The 21,808-nt window shown below is 40.4% G+C and overlaps 1 protein-coding gene across 1 annotated transcript in view; it reads right to left on the reverse strand.

The window, feature by feature from the left end:
- The window catches only part of EDIL3 (EGF like repeats and discoidin domains 3), a 346,239-nt gene that overhangs the window by 232,398 nt on the left and 92,033 nt on the right, over positions 1-21,808 (reverse strand). The window contains exon 3 of the mRNA XM_030193358.1: positions 5,440-5,553. Coding sequence (XP_030049218.1) covers positions 5,440-5,553 — 114 coding nt within the window. The remainder of the gene's footprint in view (positions 1-5,439; positions 5,554-21,808) is intronic.

Here is a 21,808-nt window from a genome sequence, read left to right on the forward strand (position 1 = left end):
GGCTGAAGGCTATTGAAGCAGTGTACATTAGGCTACTCCTCAACTCTGTGTGGAAGTCTATTATGAATTAAAAAAAAGATTTTAAAACCATGAACATCCATAGTGCCTGAAGCTATCACAGAGCTCAGTATCCCTTGCCAATTTCATATGTGCGTAGGGAGGTAGGTAGTGACCACTGGAGGATTAAGGAGGCGACTTGCCTTTATCACTCCAGTAGAGAGCTGCTTAATCACAACATCTTTCTTTAACCTGAACATGCCACATACCAAGTCTAAATAACATTGTCCATCTTTTTGGACATAGACATATTTTCCTCTTCTGAAATCAGAGTTGGACATTCATATTTTGGCACCTTTATTTTCAGTACTTTCCAGTGTCACAACAAGGTTTATTCAGCATTTTAGGAATTTTATTTCCAAGATCTTTCTATGTTATGTTACCATTTTATTGATTGTTTCAGACACAGATGATGCCTCTATTCACGACATCATGTCAGTCATTCCAATAAAAGAATTTGACTTTTTCAACAGAATTGTTCATTGCCAGCTGCTTTTCATTAGTCACTACGGTAGCAGTCTGTTTGACTGTTGATTGAGTTGCTTGCTGATTCACTTTCAAGGTAAGAAACACGCTCATCTTTTTAGCTCTACTTTCGTTTAATGTTTAAACAACAAATCACTTGCTTTAAAGACACTGCGGCAGCTTTAGTTGTACATATTTATCCTTTGTCAACAGTATCTTTAGAATAAGTGATTCTTCTGTCATTTGATTTACAGTTTTATAATGTTGGGCACAAATTTGTGCAGGATTTTATAACTATGTCTTTATGTTTTAGTCATTGTTGACTCATATATGCAGTTTGAATACAGTTCCTACGTTGTTTTTTTAAAGAGTATTTCTATTCTAATGACACCTAAGCAGCAACATCTGCTTTCAGTTATTCAGTACCAATATTGTCTTAGCCCATCTGTATGAACATAACAACTTACAATTAGATGGAGTTATCTTTTCAGTTCTTTTATGTTAGTGCCATTGTGTTTTGAAATTTTAGAATGGTTTTACACATTTTCTTTTAGACTGAGGTCTGGTTGGTACAACTTTTGTCTATGTGCAAAGCCTGTATGCACATCTCTTTGAGTTAACTAGATCACACAGTTTATTCTAACAGTCAGTGGCCACACAGATATTTTTTTCATAAATACATAAACCAGGATTAGTTGTTTTATGTCAGTTTACACTCAGTCCTCCAATATGTTGTTGTAATACCCAGTGGCGTACCTAGGGTAGTTGACACCCGGGGCTGGTCATTTTTTTAACACCCCACTCCTAAATCCAGTACTAGGCATACCGAGAATACAAAACACTCAGGACCTATAGAGCAATTCTACCATACCATAAGCAGTCATTTCTACAGGTCACACAAGGAAAAGGAAAGCATCTTAAACACTACATTGAGCCCTAGAACATCAATTCACCTATTGTAAAATGAAACCAGACAGAATAATACAGATCATCAATCCTGCACAGTCAATGCCAACTGAAAGCCATGTATTTTTCACAAACATAGATACACCCTAATCCACTATAGAATAAGTAATCATAAACTTTCTATTTAGACAAAAATTAAACTGAACCCCCAAGATGCCAGACTCTGCATACAATGCAACACCACAGAAACAGAAAATGTCCCCTAGTACTGTGCAATATATAAAGACAGCAGATGTAAATTTGAAAAAACTAACAAATACCAATCACCACTTTACAAATTAAGAAATAGAACTAAAACAAATATAGAAAATAAAATAATACCATTTTATTGGACTAATACATTTAGCTTTCAGAGGCCAAAACCTTCTTCCTCAGATCAATACAGTATAGTGCTGTTACAGTATCCTATCCTGACCTGAGGAAGGGGGTTTTGCTCTCCGAAAGTTAGTCAAAATGTATTAAAATTAGTCCAATAAAAAGATTACCTTATTTACATGTTCTATTATAAACATTTATTAACACAGCTACAATACAACTTTATCTTAAAGCAAAAAAATAAAAATATATATTTTATTTACAGTTTGTTGTCTCTGGCTTCTGCTTTCCTCATCTTCTTTTCACTGTCTTCCTTCCATCCAGCATCTGTCTTCATTCTTTCTCTGTCATCCAGTGTCTGCCCTCTCTGCTGTCCCCTCCATCCAATGTCTGCCCTCTCTCCCTGCCCCTTCCATGCACATCTACCCTCTATCTCTGCCCCTTCCATCCACCATCTGCCCATCTGCCCTCTCTCTCTCCCCCTTCCATTCACTGTCTGCCCTTTCTATCCCTTCCATCCACTGTCTGCCATTTCTCTCTGCCCCTTCAATCCACCATTTGCCATCCCTCTTCCCCCCCATCCATCCATCCTTCCATCCATCCATCCATCATCCAAGATCTGTCCCCTCTCTCTGCCCCTTTTTTCAGCCCCCAGTTCCAGCCCCCCTTATCCCACCTGCCCCTAGTTCTAGCCCCAGCCCACATCTCCCACCTGCCCCCCTTTTCAGCCCCCAGTTTCAGCTCCACTCCCATTTGAGAAGCCCCCACCCCTTCTCCCATCTGAGAAGCCCCTCCCCACACCCTTCTCCCATCTGAAACCCCCCTCTCCACCCCCCTTCTCCCATCTGAAACCCCCCTCTCCCATCTGAGCCCCCAACCTGATCACCAGCTTCGTCCAGAGAGGACAGCCCTTGTCTCCTGCCACCACCCTGCCTTTAAAGAAAAAGCTGTGAAGCGGTGTGGCAGGAAGCGCCTCACGTCTGCCCTGCTTGTAAACGAAGTAAATCTCCATTCTCCTCCTCGTCGTCTGGCCTTCACTCACTGGGTCCCGCCCTCATGGAAATAGGAAGTTACCTCAGAGGACGGCGGGACCCAGTGAGTGAAGGCTCGACGACGCCAAGGAGAATGGAGATTTACTTTGTTTACAAGCAGGGCAGACGTGAGGCACTGCCACGCCGCTTCACACCTTTTTCTTTAAAGGCAGGTGGGCAGGAGATGAGGGCTGACTGCAGCGCCAGCGGAGCACCCCCCCACCCACTGACACCTGGGGCGGACCGCCCCCACCGCCCCACCCTTGGTACACTACTGGTAACACCATTAACATTCACAACATAGGAACATTCATGGTGCAAATGTCTTAATCTTCTCCCTTGAGGAGGGAGGAGTGGCCTAATGGTTAGCGCAGCAGGCTTTGATCCTGCTAACCTGGGTTCTAGTCCCAAAGCAAGCCAGGTACAAAAAAAAACTTAGATTGTGAGCCCTCTAGGGACAAAGAAAGTACCTGCATATAATAGAAAATATTTTTGTAGCACCGGAAATGGCGCATGCTGGGGATGGGAATTGGAATACAACAAGTCTGTTGCTGTGTGCCAACCCTTTAGTAAAAGGGCTCCTTCATGAAAACACAACAAAGTGGTTTTCAATCAAATAAAAATATGGAAGGAAAAATGGAAAGAACACCAATAAATAGATAGCATAGAGACAGTGGGAAACTATTGGAAAAAAGTGGGTAAAGAGGCTAAAACAAGGACATTAACAAAGGAAAATAGATGGGGGTCATCATCCTGTGATAAACCCCTCGACTCTGCTCCAGTCTATAAGCTTCTTGGAATAGGTATGTCTTTAGAGATAATTTAAATTGGGGGGAAGAGGCTCTTTGGAATGCATTGCCTAAATCACTTGGTCTTGAAGCCTCTTCCCCCCAATTTAAATTATCTCTGAAGACATACCTATTCCAAGAAGCTTATAGACTAGAGCAGAGTCGAGGGGTTTATCACAGGATGATGACCTCATCTATTTTCCTTTGTTAATGTCCTTGTTTTAGCCTCTGTACAAAAAAAAAAAAGCATGGTCTCTTGTGGTGGCAAAAGTAGCCATTGTAGGAGAAAGAACACAAAATCTATTGTTATTCAGAGAAAGAAAGTAGTGTTAAGGCATATAAACAATTAAGAAAGAGGAGAGGTAAGGGGGGTTAAAATCTGTCTCACTGATTACCATCTGCAAAGCAGTTACAGTGTTCCTCTATTCGCACTGCACATTATTGTTTGGATCCAACCTCAGCACAGAACAGTGCTTCTGCTCAAAATGTAGCTGAACGTTTTGTCTCTTTGAGCTAGCAACTTTTACAATTGACTATGTTATCTGCCCTAAAAGATTGACAATATTAAACTTGAGCAAATGTAAGCTTGGGAGTCACCCACTTGTCTGTCTCACTCAATCCTGCTTGTCAACAGAAAAAAACCCAATGTTGCTCACCGTAACAGGTGTTTTCCATAGACAACAGGATTGATAAGGCACACAGGGGCCCTTTCACAGGCACCTATGTGCACCCAATGTGTGCCAATTCAGAACTACTGCTAGACTACCACATAGCCCGGCACTAACCGAGCGGTAATCAGCATTGTACACATGCTGATGATTAACACCCAGTTAATGTGTGAAACCTTACTGCTAAGTCAATGGGTGGTGGTAACGTCTCAGGTCCAAAATGAATGCACGCTAATTTTCATTTTATCGCATGTCCATTTTTGGCCCAAACAAAAGGCCTTTTTAGCAGGTGCGCTGAAAAATGATTCTGCACAATCCAGTACACATGTCTACGCCAGCGTAGGCCACTTTTCGGTGCATCTTAGTAAAAGGACCCCCACAATCCTTCCCACTTCCTCAAGAGTTGATTGTACTGAGCACTGAAATTAGCCGAGGAGCTGAGAAGACTCATACGTGAAGGAAGGTCTTTTCTTGCTCAGAGACTAACACTAAATTATGTGATGTGGAAGAGCAGTTCCATCCTAGTGCCGTTAGATGGTATCATCCTATCTGTATGCCCCATCAGTCTTGCTGTCTATGGAAAACAACTATTAAAGGAGATCAGCATTGCTTTTCGCATTTGTTCAGCAGAGTAGAAACAAAACAGAGGAGACTGTAGCATATGGGATGAAATACAGGCACTCAGAACTTTACTGTTGTTCTGAGCTGTGGAAAGCCGTTACGTTCTGGTCCCATTTCATGTTCAGATTCTCTTGTTCTCCCGATCTAGTTCTGCTTCTCAACAGAACAAATAAAGTGTGTAGACTGAAATTTCAGGTCTATGCATGCTAATTTCCATGTGAAAAGCTCTTGCAATAAAAACAGATAAAAATTTACATAGCTATTTCAAACTTGTGACAAATTTCAAAATGAAAGAACACATATTCTTTCAATTCAAAAATTAATGGAGAAAAAAATATCTGCAGACTTTGGCCTAAAATGCTTAGTATAAATATTGTTCCCATATTTAACAATATCAAACTATCAATATTATTTATAAATGTATATTTGCAATATAATGTTATTGTAAATCAGTGATAACACTGATAATATATTAGAAATAGCTGAGAACTATAAATGGTTATGACTCCAAACAGTTTTAGTACTTACTGTGCTGGCAATTCCTTCCCATAAATTCACCAGGACATTCACATGAATAGTTGGCAACAAGATCTGTACAAATTCCACCATTTTTGCAGGGCTCATTCTCACATTCATTTATGTCTATAGAAAAATTTAAAACAGTAGAATTTGATCACTAGAGATAAATGTTATCAGGGAATCTAATATCTATTATGAATTATTTAATCTTAAAGCAAACTGCATGGATCTTTCAACATATTTATTTGTGAATCTATAACCTGCTAATCCACAGAACATGCCTATACAAGAAAATATTTAATACAGATTTAATTATGTTTACATAACAATCAAATAAAACATTTAAAGAAAAAAAACGTAATCTGATAATGCAGTGTTGTAAAACACAAGGACACATCATTATTAAAGTCCTGAATAAGACAGAATACAAGGAGGGATACCACGGACTCTGTGGCAGATAGGGGAAAAATTCTATAAATAGCACTCAAAAATTCAACACTGAAAAAAATTGGGCATTGCAGGATCGGTACCTTTTATAGAACAGTATGTAGCACCAGGATTCCCACTCAACTTTAGGTGTGAGGAGTTACAACAACTGAAACCAAGTGTAAATCCTGGTGCACAGATCCCCCAAATTCTATTACACTATACACATTTTAAGGGAACATCCCTAGCCCGCTCATGCCCCTCCTGTGGCCATGCCCCGTTTGCAGATCTGTGTGGAATCACTTATGAACTATTCTATAAATGGGCACATGTATTTTCACGTGGATCTGCTGTTTCTACACTGTTTCTGCCCTTGCGTCCACTGGAATGCTTTTTTGTGCAAAAAATTCAGCATGGAAGTAGCGCCTAATGTTCAGCACCATATAAAGTATTGCTCCCATAGTGCATGATGCTGATATCAGCAACTGCTAGCCATTAGTAAATTACCCTGTGGATATCTACAGGTCATGAGTTCCAAACACTTATCTCATAGATTTAAAAGACCTGGGAGAGAGGTATAGCTCCTTGAGTACCTCAGAGTGAGGATGGGCTCATGTGGTACAAGAATCGATTTCAGGAAGTTTTCCGTACAGCAGCACATTCCTGATTTACTACCTGTGGCTGGTTTATTCATGCAAGTTAAGGATTGTTAATATGTGTTCTAGCTTGAGACCTATCTACTGGAATAGTGGTGGGCCAAGCTACATAGCTTTAAACAGCTGAAAAGCACTGACTAGGCCTGATAATCAGCTGATGGCCTTATAGCAGAGAGCCTGCAAGAGCAGGACTGCTTGGTGAGTCTTAATGAAACCTGGTGCAACTTCTAAATTGAGGGTAACACACATGATGCAGAAATTAAAGACAGAAATGATAAGAAGTTTGGTTCATAACATGGAGTCTGTCTTTATAAGATGGCACCCAGATTACAAGATGATATGAGACTGATTTGTGCATATTGGGATATCTTCATATAAGGAGTTGTTGACAAAAAAGGAAATTACACAATAATTTGCAATAGCAAAACGGAAAGGAGAGGTGGGCACCTGACCGGTGGTAGAGTATGATTCACTGATTAAGCAACATTAGAAAAAAAATCCCTCTCCATAGACTTGTATGGTGACCAAATTGTATAAAAAGCAGGGTGCATGCAAGCCCTCGTTGGAACGATTTTTCCCAACGTATTCTAGTGGGCAGGTCTCTGGCCGGTTGAACCCAGAATCTGTCTGCTGAATGTACCTGATTAAAGCCTGATTTGGGTAAGATTAAAAAGACTATTTCTTTAACTAAACCATTTCTGTCTTTGTGTCAATTTATTCTCTATCTTTCACCTGTTTTGCAAACTAACACACACCCCCCCACACAAGTAAGATTTCTTACTAAAACAGTTTTATAGACTTTTCATAGATTGTATGTGGGAACATAAACGGCCAAAGGTTCACTTAGATCTAAATAGACAGAAAGCTGTGGTCATGGGAATTAGATCTGAACTGCGCCTTCTGATGCCTCCCCAACGCCGATACCCATGGGAAGGGGTGTCATTGAAATTCAGGGAGGCGGTCCACAAGATCGTAGAAGAACAAACCCTCTGTACACCTCCGTGTGGAAGGATCCCACGGGGGTCTATAGAGGGGTAGGTTAAAAACAGGATTAAATGGGAAGAGTAGGAGGTGGTGAGTAAGGAGGGAAGAAGTGTGTGTGTGTGTGTGTGTGTTTGTGTTTGTGTTGGGGGGGGGGGGGGGGAAGTGACTTAGAGAGAAAAGGTTTTGGATTCTCTGATTGGTAGAGTAAGGTATGATTCCCAATCACTGAGAAGCATGTTTTGGAAAGTTTAGTGGGTCTTTTGGGTGGGATTATGGGTTAATTTTTGTGAGGGGAGCTCAGGAGGACAGGAGCTTTGACCCACCATCCCATCCCTTCAGTTTTTTTGTGAGTTTCTAGTGGGAGGGGAGGATGTTGCAGTGGTTAGGCCATAATATGGTTTATTAGGAGTTTTATTGGCAGGAGAACAGAAGAAATGAGGCAAAGGAGTGGGGATTCATGTACAATATAGTCATGAATCCTAGGAATTTTTGGTAAGGCTTGGTGGTACCCCAAGTCTTGCTTGGGGAGGGATGGCGTCATTGCAATTGTTGGAGATGAAATTGTGGTTAGGTCAATGCCATCTAACCACTTTGTTAATTTGGTTATGGAATATTTAACTTATGCAAACTGGAAAAGTGTTATCTATGTCTTAGTATTTTTATTCAACTCGGGCATTCGGCACTCACTCAGACATACAGTACCTACTTCCATATCCATAGCTACACCAGAAGCCATTTTCTTTGACGAATGTGGAATTTTATTTAGGCCACAGCCAGGCCTTCAACATTGCATTTTTACCATAAAACACATAACATAATCCAAACCCACTGATAAACATCAACTTCACCTGAGTACGCAGCCCTTCTTTCTTATGTTACCACAGGCTGTGCCGTCTAAGTACCCTGTCCCTCCTCAGTGCTGTCTGTTATAGCACACAATGTCACTCTGATGCATCCTGTATAAGGATGCACCTACAACTTTAAACCACAGCTCTTTAAACCCAAGCTCTTGGCCCCCTGGTCGTCCAAACCAGGCGACTAGCCGTGTCCACATTGTTCTCTAAGCCTGCTAGCATGCAGGCATACAATTTGCTTAGTATTGCAACTTTCAACAGCTCTTTTAACATGCATGTACTAAATCACTCCGCAATGTTATCCGCTAAGGTGCTGCGTACCCGGCACTGTCATTACATAACTTTCGTAGCTTACGCCACTGCCCACGGTAACGACACCTCGTTTGCCATGGGCTCCCCCCACCCCTGGCTGCGACCAACCCCCCAAAGTTATGGCTTCTATATATTCCTGTATATCTGAATTGAAGATATCCAGCCCTACTTCTGAGAAATGGATGCCATCCGATCCATACCATCCATCGCACAATTCTGTAAACAAATCGTGCCTAATCGCCTGACTATGCACCACCCCATAAATTTTGCAGGCTATTCCATTCTATTGCATACAATGCAACTTAACATGTTACAGTAAATAAATAACTTCTTATAACTTGTCAACTCATTCAAACCCTGGGTACACCGCTTTTCTTCCACGGTGTGCCCTAATACACTTCCGGTTGTGCCGTCCAAGCACACGCATCTCATATCTATGCATGTCTTACAGCACCCAATGACTATGATATATCCCGTGTAAGGATTCACCCTGAAGTTCTTGGCCTCCTGGCCATCCAAGCCAGGAGACAAGCCATATTCCCACTGAATTAACTGCAAACCTGCCCACATACATGCATAACATTGTACTTCCCATTGCAATTAACATTTGGGCAATTATTCGCCAATAATATAACACTCTTATGTGTTCACTTGCTGTGTACCCGCCACTGACAGCTGCACTCTTATTCCCCCAAAGTACATACAAGTGACCACAGATCCATATCCTCTGCTGCTCCTCTGAGCCACCTGCAATGCACATGTGAAGCAATATGTTACGCAGTTATGCCATTAACAGTGAGGTAAAATACAGACTAAAACCACAAATCGCAAGGGCGATCCTTCTAACAGCTTGGTTATGTCCGTGGAGGCCGAATGTATCGCTTGTACACACTAGACCCTCACCGGCCCAAATGTTAAATCCCCTTGTTCGGGACTCCTTGAATGGCCGCCGCAGTAGCCGCCCCAATCCCGAACGAATGAGAAGTGAATTCTGTGGATTACAAACCCGCCCGGTTAACACAAAGTTGCAACACCTTAATAAATTAAAAACAAGTTAATGGTGAGGCATATCCCCCGTAGAACCTACCACCTGTTCCAACCCATCATCATTCTTGCCACCACGAATGCTGTGGTGGGATTCACCATACTCAGTAATTTAGAGAAAAATTAATACTGGCTATTGTAATGGCTACTTGTGCTCTACATCGACCCTCCCGCCAGGCCGCCAATGATCCCTTCACCTGCTGTGCACAAAATGGCATACTTCTTTCCCATCCCTCCCTTCTTCACTACCCCTCCTTAACTGCCCCTTTTCACTTTAACCCTTCGCTCACCTTCCCTTCTTTCTATTCCCTACCCCCCCCCCTCCCTTGTTTTCATGAGCCTTCAGCCCGGTTGTGATCGGCCCCCTTTTAAGGGGTGGGCCTTGTTATAATTTAAAATAGAATAACAGAGGACAATCCAGTGTAACATCATAACAGCTTACAAATTGCAAAAATCATGAAAAGGACAGAAGAAAGAAAGAGTGGAGAGTAAGAAAAGAAAAGCACTTCTCATCAAGCATCTCTAAAGTAGGACAATAACAAAGACCACTTCTCCTTATAAGTGATATAGCGACATGACCTTTTAGCCAGAAAGGTATCATATTTATATGTCTGAAATACCAAATTCCACCATTTTTGATATGTAACTTGACCCAGGGCCTTCCTATGCCCAAAAACTACTCTCAAGGCTAAAGTGAGCAAAGTATTAACACCTAAGCATTCATTATGGCTTAATAGAGAGCGAACACCTCGGTCTCTGAGCAATACATATTTATACAACATAGGACCAGTGAGATGAAATACATCTGTTAAAGTGAACCAGACATCATTCCAAAATGATTTAAGGCACACACAGTCAAACACAAGGTGTCTGATAGTACCCCATTGAGCACGACAAGACCAATATAAACTGGGAATGGACGGATTAATGGTATGCAACCTGAGGGGCGTCCAGAAGGACCTGTGCATAAAAAAATAGAGGGACTGTGTGATGGCAGCAGACCTGGAACACTTAAACATTGAGCGCCAGATGCCTGGAGAAATGCACAATCCCGATTACCACCTGGTTAGCGCCACACGGTAGAAAATAGAAATTATTTTCTGCCGCGTGTTTTGGACGCACATCAAATTTAGAATTACCACCCAGGAAACGGGGGTAGCTGGGCAGTAGTTATAATTTGATGCGCGTTGTATGCGTGTCGGTGCTTATGCATCTTAGTAAAAGGGCCCCATAGAGAGTATCCATGATGTACACAGCTTTCGAATGAGCCGTTTTGCAGCTAAACTCACTGAAATTCAAGCTCGGCTGTTGGTTCAGCCTATACTGAACTCTCTCTTGTTCCCTTTTCTAATAAAGTGCTACAGGATTGAGCATTTATCTAGGCAACGTTTGGGGGGATTGACTACTATTTTTTGATTTTGAATACTTTTGTTTCTCCCTTGGGGTTGTTTGCAGTTGGTAGCCCATATTCATGGAGGCAGGGCATATTGTGATGTATATTTAATGTGAGTATTATTTGTATTTAATTGCATTGTCTATGTAATAGAGGGGGGGGGTACATAGGGGTACGGCATGGACAGGATATAGGTAAGGCTCCGCTTATGTCAAGGTTATATAGTAATACTATCAAAACAAATAAGAGAAAATATATCTTTTTTTCACTCAGTGCATAGTTAAGCTGAGGAACTCATTGCTGGAGGGTGTGATAAAAGCAGTTAGAGTAGCTGGGTTTAAAAAAAAGGTTTTGGACAAATTCCTGAAGATAAAGGAAAGCCACTGCTTATCCCTGGGGGTAGATGGCATGGAATCTTGCTACACTGCGGAATTATGTCAGATACTTAGTCAGTGTTTGGAGAAGGATATGGGGCTAGATGGACCTTTGGCCTGACCCATTAATTCCTACGTCTTTAAGTTAATGTCTATATTTTCTTGAGCATATTTGTGAAGTAATTTCATTTGAAAGAAAAAAAAAAAAGAGGACTGTCTTTATGTAAGGAAAAATTTGGCAGGTAATCTCACTCTCCATTTTGCAGTGAGATATAGCGTTAGATGGATGGGTAGAACAATTAGGTAGACAAAACTGATTAGATGGTATTTTCTTGCTATCATTTAGGAGCTGAGCTCCTAAATTTGTGCTCTATTTTCAGCCAAACAGGAACCTAAGTTTTCAGCTTTTACAAAGGTGCGCTAGCGTTTTTAGTGCACACTAGTGATTAGCGCTTGCTAAATGTTAGACATGACCATAGAACTATATGGGCATCTCCAATGTTTAGTGCGTGCTTATTTTTAGCATGTGCTAAAATGCTAGCATGCCTTTGTAAAAGAACCCCTTTAAAATTATGATTAGGTCTTCCAAATATTGGCCTTGATTTATGAGCCTAATATTTCAGCCTAGTGCTGAAAATCAGTGCTAAGCTCCTTTTTCCCACCTTAAATCTGCCACTCTTGACGTCTACTTTTTATGCTCTTAAATTTAGAAATATAGGAGTTCTTTTAATTAGCTGTGGTAAGCACTAGCAGGTGCTTACCACAGCTTAAAATAGCTTACCCTGGTACATGATCAGGCATCTTACCATAAGTTCCAACTCAGTGCACACTAACCATGCACTGAAAAATCTATTTTAATTTTTCTTGAAGGGGTGTGTCAGGGATGCAGATAGTGGGTATTCCTGTGCTAATCAATTAACTTGTCTACATTACTGCATGCTAACTGGTTAGCGCAGGATTATCATGTGAGCCCTAACCGTCTACAAAATAGATGTTGGTAAGTGATCATTCAATTATTTTTTTAATGGTCACATGCTAATGGCAACATTAGCCGCATAGCCATTAATTCAACAAATGTAAAATTGGCCATTTTACTGCTGCAATAAAAATGGCCACTTTTTACCTCATCTTAGTAAAAGGACCTCTTAGTGAGAATTTTGAGTAAAACTTTAGTTACTCAGCCCTAGCAGATCTTCAAAGAAGCTAATTTAGGAGCATAACTCACAAAGTTTGAAGCACAAAACCTTTAAATATCGGGTCCTTATTGATTTGGAAAAGAAAATCTTTAAAAAGTGCTGAATATATGTTGCAACCTCACAACCTTATCTCTATAACTGCTGGAAAGTATCTGCTTATTTCTGGGATAAGAAGCATAAAATCTGTTTTATTCTTTTGCATCTTGCCAGGTACTTCTAACCTGGATTGACACTGTTAGAAACAGGATACTGGGCTTGAAAGACCTTCAGTCTGTCTCAGGTTTGCAACGCTTATGCACTTATGTCTCAGGAATACATAAGAAAAAAGGGATATTTGTAATTCTTAAACTTAAATTCAACATAAATCACACATTCTGAAGAATGAAAGTTAAAAGTTAAACTGATAGTTTTGGGAGTATTGTAGTACCACATTGATAGATATCTTTTTTTTTTTTTGCTTTTAATTAGTTTTCTGATTGAAGACAATATCTAGATGAGTGGCATAATACATTTCTTATATATTAAACTGATACAGGGGACAGCATCTCTGGAGGATTAAGGAGGGGTTAAGCCTTAATCCATCCAGTGGTCAACTGGCCAGTCAGAGTACCTTTCTGCAACTTTGCCTTGGAAATTTCTTCCTGTTCCATTAACGATGAAAGTCATCCAACTTTTGGGCCCACCCTAGTCACACCCAAAACATGTCTCCCAACACTCCCTCTTACTATTTGGATGAACTGCAATGAAAAATGTCCAAATTTAGCATTTTGAAATTCATGTTTAGAAATTTTTGGCAGATGGATATTTTTTTGGCCATTTTGAGACATCTATGTGCTTTGAAAATGACACTATAGATATATCATTGCCTGAAAGCAAAAATATCATATGTGAACAAGCAAAACAAAGAAAATGAGTAGTGAATTTAATGTGCTGATTAGAAATTACCAATAATATATTATTATTTTTCTTTTTTAACAGTGACACAGTAAAGTATCAAAACAGCATGGATTCAGTGGGGGAGTGGAAGAGCATAAGAGGCTGGAAGGAGTGAGAAACAGAAGTGAGTGATTTTCTATCCCATTTAGAATGGTTTCCATGGAAATTCAATGGAAATACCAAATTAGGCCACAAGTAATAGCTTAGCTTTTAGCTTGGATTAATAAGAGTACAGCTTGGAATGTTGTCAATTTTAAACTGCTTTAATAATAATAAAAAAAAACATGTATGTCTTTTCCCATTATATTCTTGGCAAAACACCAAAATTTCACTCAAAATCAACAAAATATAGTTCCTCAAGCATTTGTATGCTTATCATCTAAGTTACAACTTTTCCCACTTCTGAGAGTTTTAAATCCAGACAAAAATCACTCTAAAAGCACAAACTGGGCAGGTGGCACCTGGCACTCTCCTTTCATCCCAACCAACACCACATATATTAGCACTTGACAAGTTATCCGAGAAGAATAGTGGAATTTATTATGCCCGCAGAATTCTACAACTTACATATGTAAATATATTCACAGTATTGAAAATTACATTTATACTACTACTACTTATCATTTCTATAGCGCTACAAGGCATACGCAGCACTGTATACCAAACATGAAAAGACGGTCCCTGCTCAAAGAGCTCACAATCTAAATAGGACAGACAAACAGACAGAACAACTAAGAGGTAAGGGAATTCAAGAGATGGGGATAAAAGGGTACAGGGCAGGTGAATAGTGGTTAGGAGTCAAAAACAGCGTTAAAGAGGTGGGCTTTTACCCTGGATTTGAAAACGGCCAAAGACGGGGCTAGACATACAGGCTCGGGTTTGAATTGAATGCGGAAATGGATAGGAAGCCAGTGAAGTGACTTGAGGAGATGGCTAATGTGATCATAGCGACTCTGGCGGAAATGAGTCGCGCAGCAGACTTTTGGACTGATTGAAGAGGAGAGAGATGGCTATGTGGGAGGCCGGTGAGAAGGAGGTTGCAATAATCTAGGCGGGAAGAGATAAGAGTATGGATAAGGGTTCTGACAGAGTGCTCAGAGAGGAAGGGACGGATTTTGTTGATGTTATAGAGAAAGAAAGTAAGCACTAACACTTGCTTACTGCAGCAATAAAGGGTTTACCATGTATGCGCACTAACTGTGTACGCATCTACAATATCCCAATAGGCAACTACATGGTTAGCGCGCACGCTAATTGTAGGTGCGTTAAAAACACACCTTAGTAAACAGGGCCCTTAATCCCTTAGCATCTCATGATCCACAGTTTCAAATGTGGCTGGGATGTCCAAAAAGACCAGCACATGCTGTGTTTCTAAAGAAAACTGACCAAATAATATGGATTGTGTCACCACCTGATCCCACAACGTTTTTATGAATCCAGATAAATCAAGGCTATTAAAAGACCATGCAGTGTGTTGACCCTCAGCAGCAGTCTATTTTTTCCCTTGCAGCAGGAAAGACTTTTTTTTTTTGGACAAAGTGGGGAAGGAGGTGTCAGACAAGCTAAATACTTCAGAAATAGATTTCCCATACAAATTGACACTATCCTTCATCAGAATAGAATTATTCAGCTCAAAACTTTTAGCTCTTTCCTTGTGCTCCTCCATCTTATTCTCCACTAATGCAGTTTTCACTTGAACAATTTTAGAGGCCGACTGAAAATACTTTTTTCAGTTTCAACCAAAACTGCCACCAAAACTATCTGAAAGCTTTGCCGAAGCCAAAACGTCAGCAGAAACACATCAGCTGGTTTTCGCCGAAGCTGGAACAGAAACAAAAAATTCAAGTTTGGTTGTGTGAATGTGAACCAGTGAGGGCCACTGGGAACTGACAGAGCTTGAAGTCTGCATCCCTCTGCTAAACCCACACTATAAAAGTCAGAATAATAATTTAAATAATGAAAGACTATATTTTACCTCCAAGCAAAATAGCTTCCACACATGGACTGCAGCTAATGAAAACAAACTAAAAACCATAGAATGACAGCTGATGTCATAAATCCAGAAAGGCAAATTCCAAAGGAGCATATCATTGAAAAGTTACAGACTTAAATTCCTGCTAAACTTTCCTATGAAAAGCTTTTATTTGGAGCATTCTATGCACTACATAAACTATTGTGCAAGATCATAACTGTATTAATAGAAATCCAGTCCAAAAGAAAGAAAGAAAGAAAGAAAGAAAGAAACAGCAAATATAATAAAAAGAGTAGACCCCGCCCCCCCCCCCAGGACTATCTTACAATTCCTAGTGGACTAGTTGTGTAGTCATGGCAGGAGAGATGCCCCAGTCATGGCAATCATGTTGAGAATAAAGCTGGGATGGGTAGGAGTAACTGGAGATCTCTTCTGCCCCAACTATACCCTTAGACCACCAGAGATTATGAACTAGACACAAGAATACCTGTGGGTGGGAGAGGAGAGGCACTCAGGGCAGTAGGAGGGACAACCCCTGTGGTGAGGGAGAAGGGAGACAAACTGGACAAAACATACATTTTTGGCTTCCACCAAAAACACATGCCCTCCCCTCCCCCCCCCCCCCCCCCCCAATATTCAAAACCATTTAACTGGCCAGGAATGGCACTTGGCTGGTTAAATGATATTTAGCTGGCTAAGCTGTAATATTCCATGTGAGATAGCCAGCTATCTCAGCTGAATATCGGTGCTTAATGTCTAGTCAAATGGCTGACTATATCACATGACATAGCCAGTCAGTGCCGATATTCAGGGGTGTGGTTTCTAATGCCTGCTAAGTTTGCTTGCTAGTGTGCCTCTTAGGTATTGACTTTTGGGAGTGTACGACTCCTAGCTTATTTCTCTGTCCTAGTAGAATTGGCAGTCCTTTCAATTTCTTTAACTTTTTTTTTTTGTGTAATGCATTCTGCTTTGTTATGTTTTCATGAAAAGTAGTATATCAAGTCCAATAAACAATAACCATAACAATAACCATACTGATAGGGAGAGTTGCAAGCAGTGTGTGCCTCCCATAAAGTTTCCAAAGTGAAAGCCTTCAATGTTAGCTAGAATATGATGTAGTGAAAAAAAAGCCATCAGTTCACAAAGTGCTCACATTTAAAAGACTAGATTTAGTAAATGGTGCCAAAAAAATCAGCATGGAGCACTATGCTATAAGCTATGCTCCAAGTTGTGTGCCATTCATAGAATACTGCTTAGCATCAGGATCCAGGAAACCTGATGTAAATCCTGGCACTTCAGTTAGGCGCAGATCCTCCAAATCCTATAATACTGCATGCATCTTTAAAGAGCATCCCTGACCCACCCATGCCCCCCACCCAAGGTCACACCCCTTTCAATTGCATGCTAAAAGATTTGTGTGTGCATCTTTATACAATAGTGCTTATCCAGATGTGTGTGCAAATCCTTAATTGATCTAATTAAGTGAAATAATTGGTTGTAAGTGCTCAATTATTGTTAGGTAACTGCTCATTACTCAAGATGCATGTGCAACTTGGACATGTGCCCAAATTTGGGCATGCATTTTGGGGCACTATATACAGAATCCAGGGGACAATGTATTTCGCCTACTCTAGCCAGCACCCAAAATCCCCAACACTCAGCTCTCCAAAGACTTCGTAGAGCTCTACTCTCTCCGCACCACCAAGCTCCCACCGACATCCTCCACTCTTCAAATGGTCACCCAAAGCATATCATCAAAGGCTCTGCAAAGGTGATGAAGGAGCTCCTGATCAAAGCAGCTCTAGGGAAACCCATTCCCTCAAGGACAGTAAAACAGCCTCTGAAACAATGGAGGGGCTCTCTGATTATCCCTCTATTGCCGAGGCACCATACAGAGGTATCAAGGATGCTACAAGAAACACTAGTGTCAATGGGTCCAAGAACAGGGGCTACAAGTGTCATAAGCCCAGGCTCCAAAGGAAAAACCCAGACTGTTCCCTCCTTCCTGACCATAGTAGATAAAGCTTCTGGTATTACATCGAACCTGCTACAGGGCCACCATCAGGGCATATCTCCCTGAATCAGCCAGTCTTTGTACAAAAGAGCTTCAATGCAAAATGTTTTTTTTAATGCCATTAAGTGTTTTCCCTAAATTGTAGCATTTCAAAAGGTGATTGAGTAGTCTCTTTGGACCCATGGGGGCATATGTACACAGTACTTGAAGCCTTCCTGTTGATGGCCGAACTCAGACAGATGGGATATTATATATGGGTTTTCAAATTTACAATCTTTCTTACCTACATTAAGCTGGACTGAAAACCTAGTTTTATCTGACTCCTGATCATGCAATTCTTGAAAAAATCCCCATCTTTTTAAACACTTTTGGAAACAAAATAAATTGAAAGATAAAAAAAGATGTTACACAAAGAATAAAACTTTGCTTGGCTTTATATCTGAACAGCAGATGACTAAATGGGGGGGGGGGGGGGGGTATCAGTATGGGCTACCATGAAAAGATGGGCTATTTTACTGTTAACCTCAGTTATTAGTAACTAGGGGCCCCTTTTACTAAGCCACGTAGGCACGTATGTGTGGCCAAATTGGAATTACTGCCCCATTATCTCGCGACCCTTGTGGTAATTTAAATTTTGGTGCATGTCCATTCCGAGCGTCTGAAAAATATTTTTTATTTTCTGGCGCGCATAACTGACGCATGCCAAGTGGCATCTGATGCGCGTAGGTCATTATTGCACAGATTCTTTACCACTACGACTATGGCTGGCAGTAAGATCTCAGACCCAAAATGGACACGCGGCAATTTTTATTTTGCCGCACGTCCATTTTCGGCAAAAAAGGGCTCTTTTACTGGTGCACTGAAAAATGGATTGGCGTGCACCCAAAACCCGTGCCTACACTACCGCAAGCCATTTTTCAGCATGCCTTTGTAAAAGGACCCCTAGGTCTCAAAATCAGGTCTGTGCTGAAATAGCAGAAGTTAGTGATAACATAACATATCTTAATAGTAGCCCATGTTGATAATTATGTCCCTGAGAGAGTGTTCTAGCTAAGTGCCAACTTATATAATTCACGTGTTTACCCGATTCAATCCTGCTTGTCAACAGAGAACATTTTTTATACTTAGGGCTTCATTAATGATTTTCTAAATGCTGCAGGTATTTGGTTTTTGGTGATTGAAATGTACACATTAAGTGTAATTCTACACTCCAGATGCCTATAACTTATATTATTTTAGACATTTTCATGCACAAAGGACACATAAATGCAGGCTCCTAGAGATAAAATTGCCTTTTAAATTCTTTCTACATGCATCTATGTAGTTTGAGACATATTATCTGAAACCTACAGCATCCATGACATAGTGAATACATAAGACTTTATGGATCTCATAAATATATGATATCGCCACTACCACATGCTACATATCAATAATGACAATTCATAGTACCAGATAACATTATAACATAAAGGGGCTAATTTATCATCTTAGCATGAAGAGGCTACCACTAAAATAGCCCTGCGTTGCACTGGGATGAATAATTTAGCATGAGATTAAGAAATCATTCAGAGCTAAAACTAGAAATAAAAATTATCCAGCAAGTCAGCTGCAGAAGCTAAATTAGTTTTTGATAATCCAAATTTAAATCTCTGATAAGGGGCTCTTTGCTCCAAAGCATGGGACAATTCATTCATCATTAATACAGAGTGATTAACGGCTATGTTGAGGGAAGGAAGCATTCAAAATTATCTAAATAAATATATTCACCTGTGATAAACACTGTGCTGAGCAATACATAGTTAATGGTGAGCCCAATTTTATTCTCTTAGTGATTCATTCATTCTTAAACATGATAAGAAAAAAAATCTTTATTTACTAATTTATTGGGATTTATTAACCACCTTTATGAAGAGATTCACCCATGGTAGAATACAGGTTACAATTTTGTTAACATCAAAACACTAGTAAAGTGACCACATTTAAAGATAAATATAATCAGGTGGCTTTTACTAAGGCGTGTAGATGCCTACACGCGTCCAATGTGCATCAGTTTGGAACTACAGCTCGGCTACTCCTGGACAGTAATTCCATTTTTTATATGCATCCGATATGCACGTCCAAAAATATATTTTTATTTTCCACCATGTGGTGCTAACTGGGTGGTAATCGGCAGTGTACGCACACTGACTATTACCACTCGGTTAACACGTGAGACCTTATTGCTATGTCAATGGGTGGCAGTAAGGTCTAAGGCCCAAAATGGACACACACCAATTTTTATTTTGCCACACGTCCCTTTTCGGCCAAAAAAAAAGGCCCTTTTTGCAGGCATGTTGAAAAACGGACCTGTACACATTTAAAACATGCGCCTACAACAGCGCAGGGCATTTTTCGACACACCTTAGTAAAAGGACCCCTCAATGAGGTAGACTTGAAGACAGGCAAATTGAATCCTAATAATTGAAGTAACATGACACCATGTTAGAAATAGACACTTTAAAACAGGACAGTAGAACAAATAAAATTAAAATATAATATGTTGGCAGGGTACCAATGATACATCATAATAGGCGGCATGGAAGAACATTCATATAATGCACACCTTAGACTCCACTGGAAAGCAATGAAGATTCATACCTCCTTAAGCCTTTAAGTAGCCAGGCCACCATGCTCGTGGCTAAATACAAACTATACTAGTCTTAAGTAACCCAAGACAAATTGAATTGCAGTTGTTCAGTATCTGTAACCACAGCAAGAACAACCATCAGAAGTTCCTTATAATCCAAGTAGCCCCTCAACTGCCTTATTAACTGCAGGCAAAAGATGAACTATTCTCCAGAGCAGAAATCTGGGCAAAAAAGGACAAATGGGAGTCAACTGTAAATTGAAATCTCAAACTAGAAACAGTTACTTTACAGGTTCAAAAATACAGCATCAATTTTCTAGTGCACATATTTGAGAAATGAACCTCATAGCATTATCAAGAATAAGCTAAAAGATACAGAGCGGGCCAACAATACTTCTACAATAAATAATGCACATAAATGCATACTTCTCTTACTGGAAGCGATATGGCCAGACATGGCTAAATGATGAAAGTAGGAAAGATGTGTTAGAAGGTCAAGGAACAAAAAATATCAGTCACAGCTTAAATTGCCCACTGTGCAGTATGAAAACAGAAGTAGTAATGATATGTCTATAGTAATAGAGAAACTGCAGTAGGAAAACAGAGGGAGAGGGTGTAGGACACAACATCTGGGAAAGGGCAACGCTGCAGAGGTGCTTTATGAGAGAATGTCATAGAAAGAGAGACTGCAAAGCAGAGGTACTTAATAGAGAATATTAGAAAAAGAGCTTTTCATTTTAGAAAACATGATTTTACAATAGAATAAACCCAATGTTAATTTTTTTTTTAATCTTTTTATTAACAAGTACCACAAAAAGCAGGAATACAGCACAAAATAAAGAGCAAAGTAGGTTGAAGCTTCACAATTCTACATTACCTGCTAAGCAAACCACTTGTGACTTTTATACTATTTAAGACATAAAATAACCAACAAAAGAACCACCCCCCTCCCTTACCCATCCTACCCTCCAAACCCACCCCCTCCCCCTCTTTTGGGGATTTACCTGTGTTCCTCCACTTTGGTGACTACCTTCAGGGATAGTCACAGGTGCTAAGTGGATAGTGCCACTGAATATGTTCTTTGACCACCTCAGCACTATCCAGCTTTTCATCTCTTTCCCTCACCCCAGCCCCTACTGCCCATCTCTCTCTCCTTCCATAGACTCTTGTTCTCTAGTCTTTTCATAACACTCCCCTTTCTCTCTTCCCCATATCCAGCATTTGTTCTCCTCCCCTAATATCCCCCCCCCCCCCCATTCTCTTACTCACCCCAGATCCTTCCCAGGTATTCATCTCCTTCTTATGTCTTACTCCCTTTTACCTCTCTACCTGTATTACCTTTTATCCCTCACACTCTTCATAGCCGTTTATCTCTTTTTCCTCTTTCCCCAGCAGCTAATATCCCTACCTCTTCTCCTACACTTCCTTCTCTCCTTCCCAGCATCCACTCACTTATCTCTTTCTCCAATATTTATTTATCCTATCTTTCCCTCCACCTTATCCCCAGCATCCATCTCTGTGTTCCTCTATTTTCACCTTCCCCTGCATATACCCATGTTTCTCTCCCCTCCACCTTATCCCCAGCATC

The sequence above is a fragment of the Microcaecilia unicolor genome, chromosome 2 (genome assembly GCF_901765095.1).
Source record: "Microcaecilia unicolor chromosome 2, aMicUni1.1, whole genome shotgun sequence".
NCBI lineage: Eukaryota > Metazoa > Chordata > Amphibia > Gymnophiona > Siphonopidae > Microcaecilia > Microcaecilia unicolor.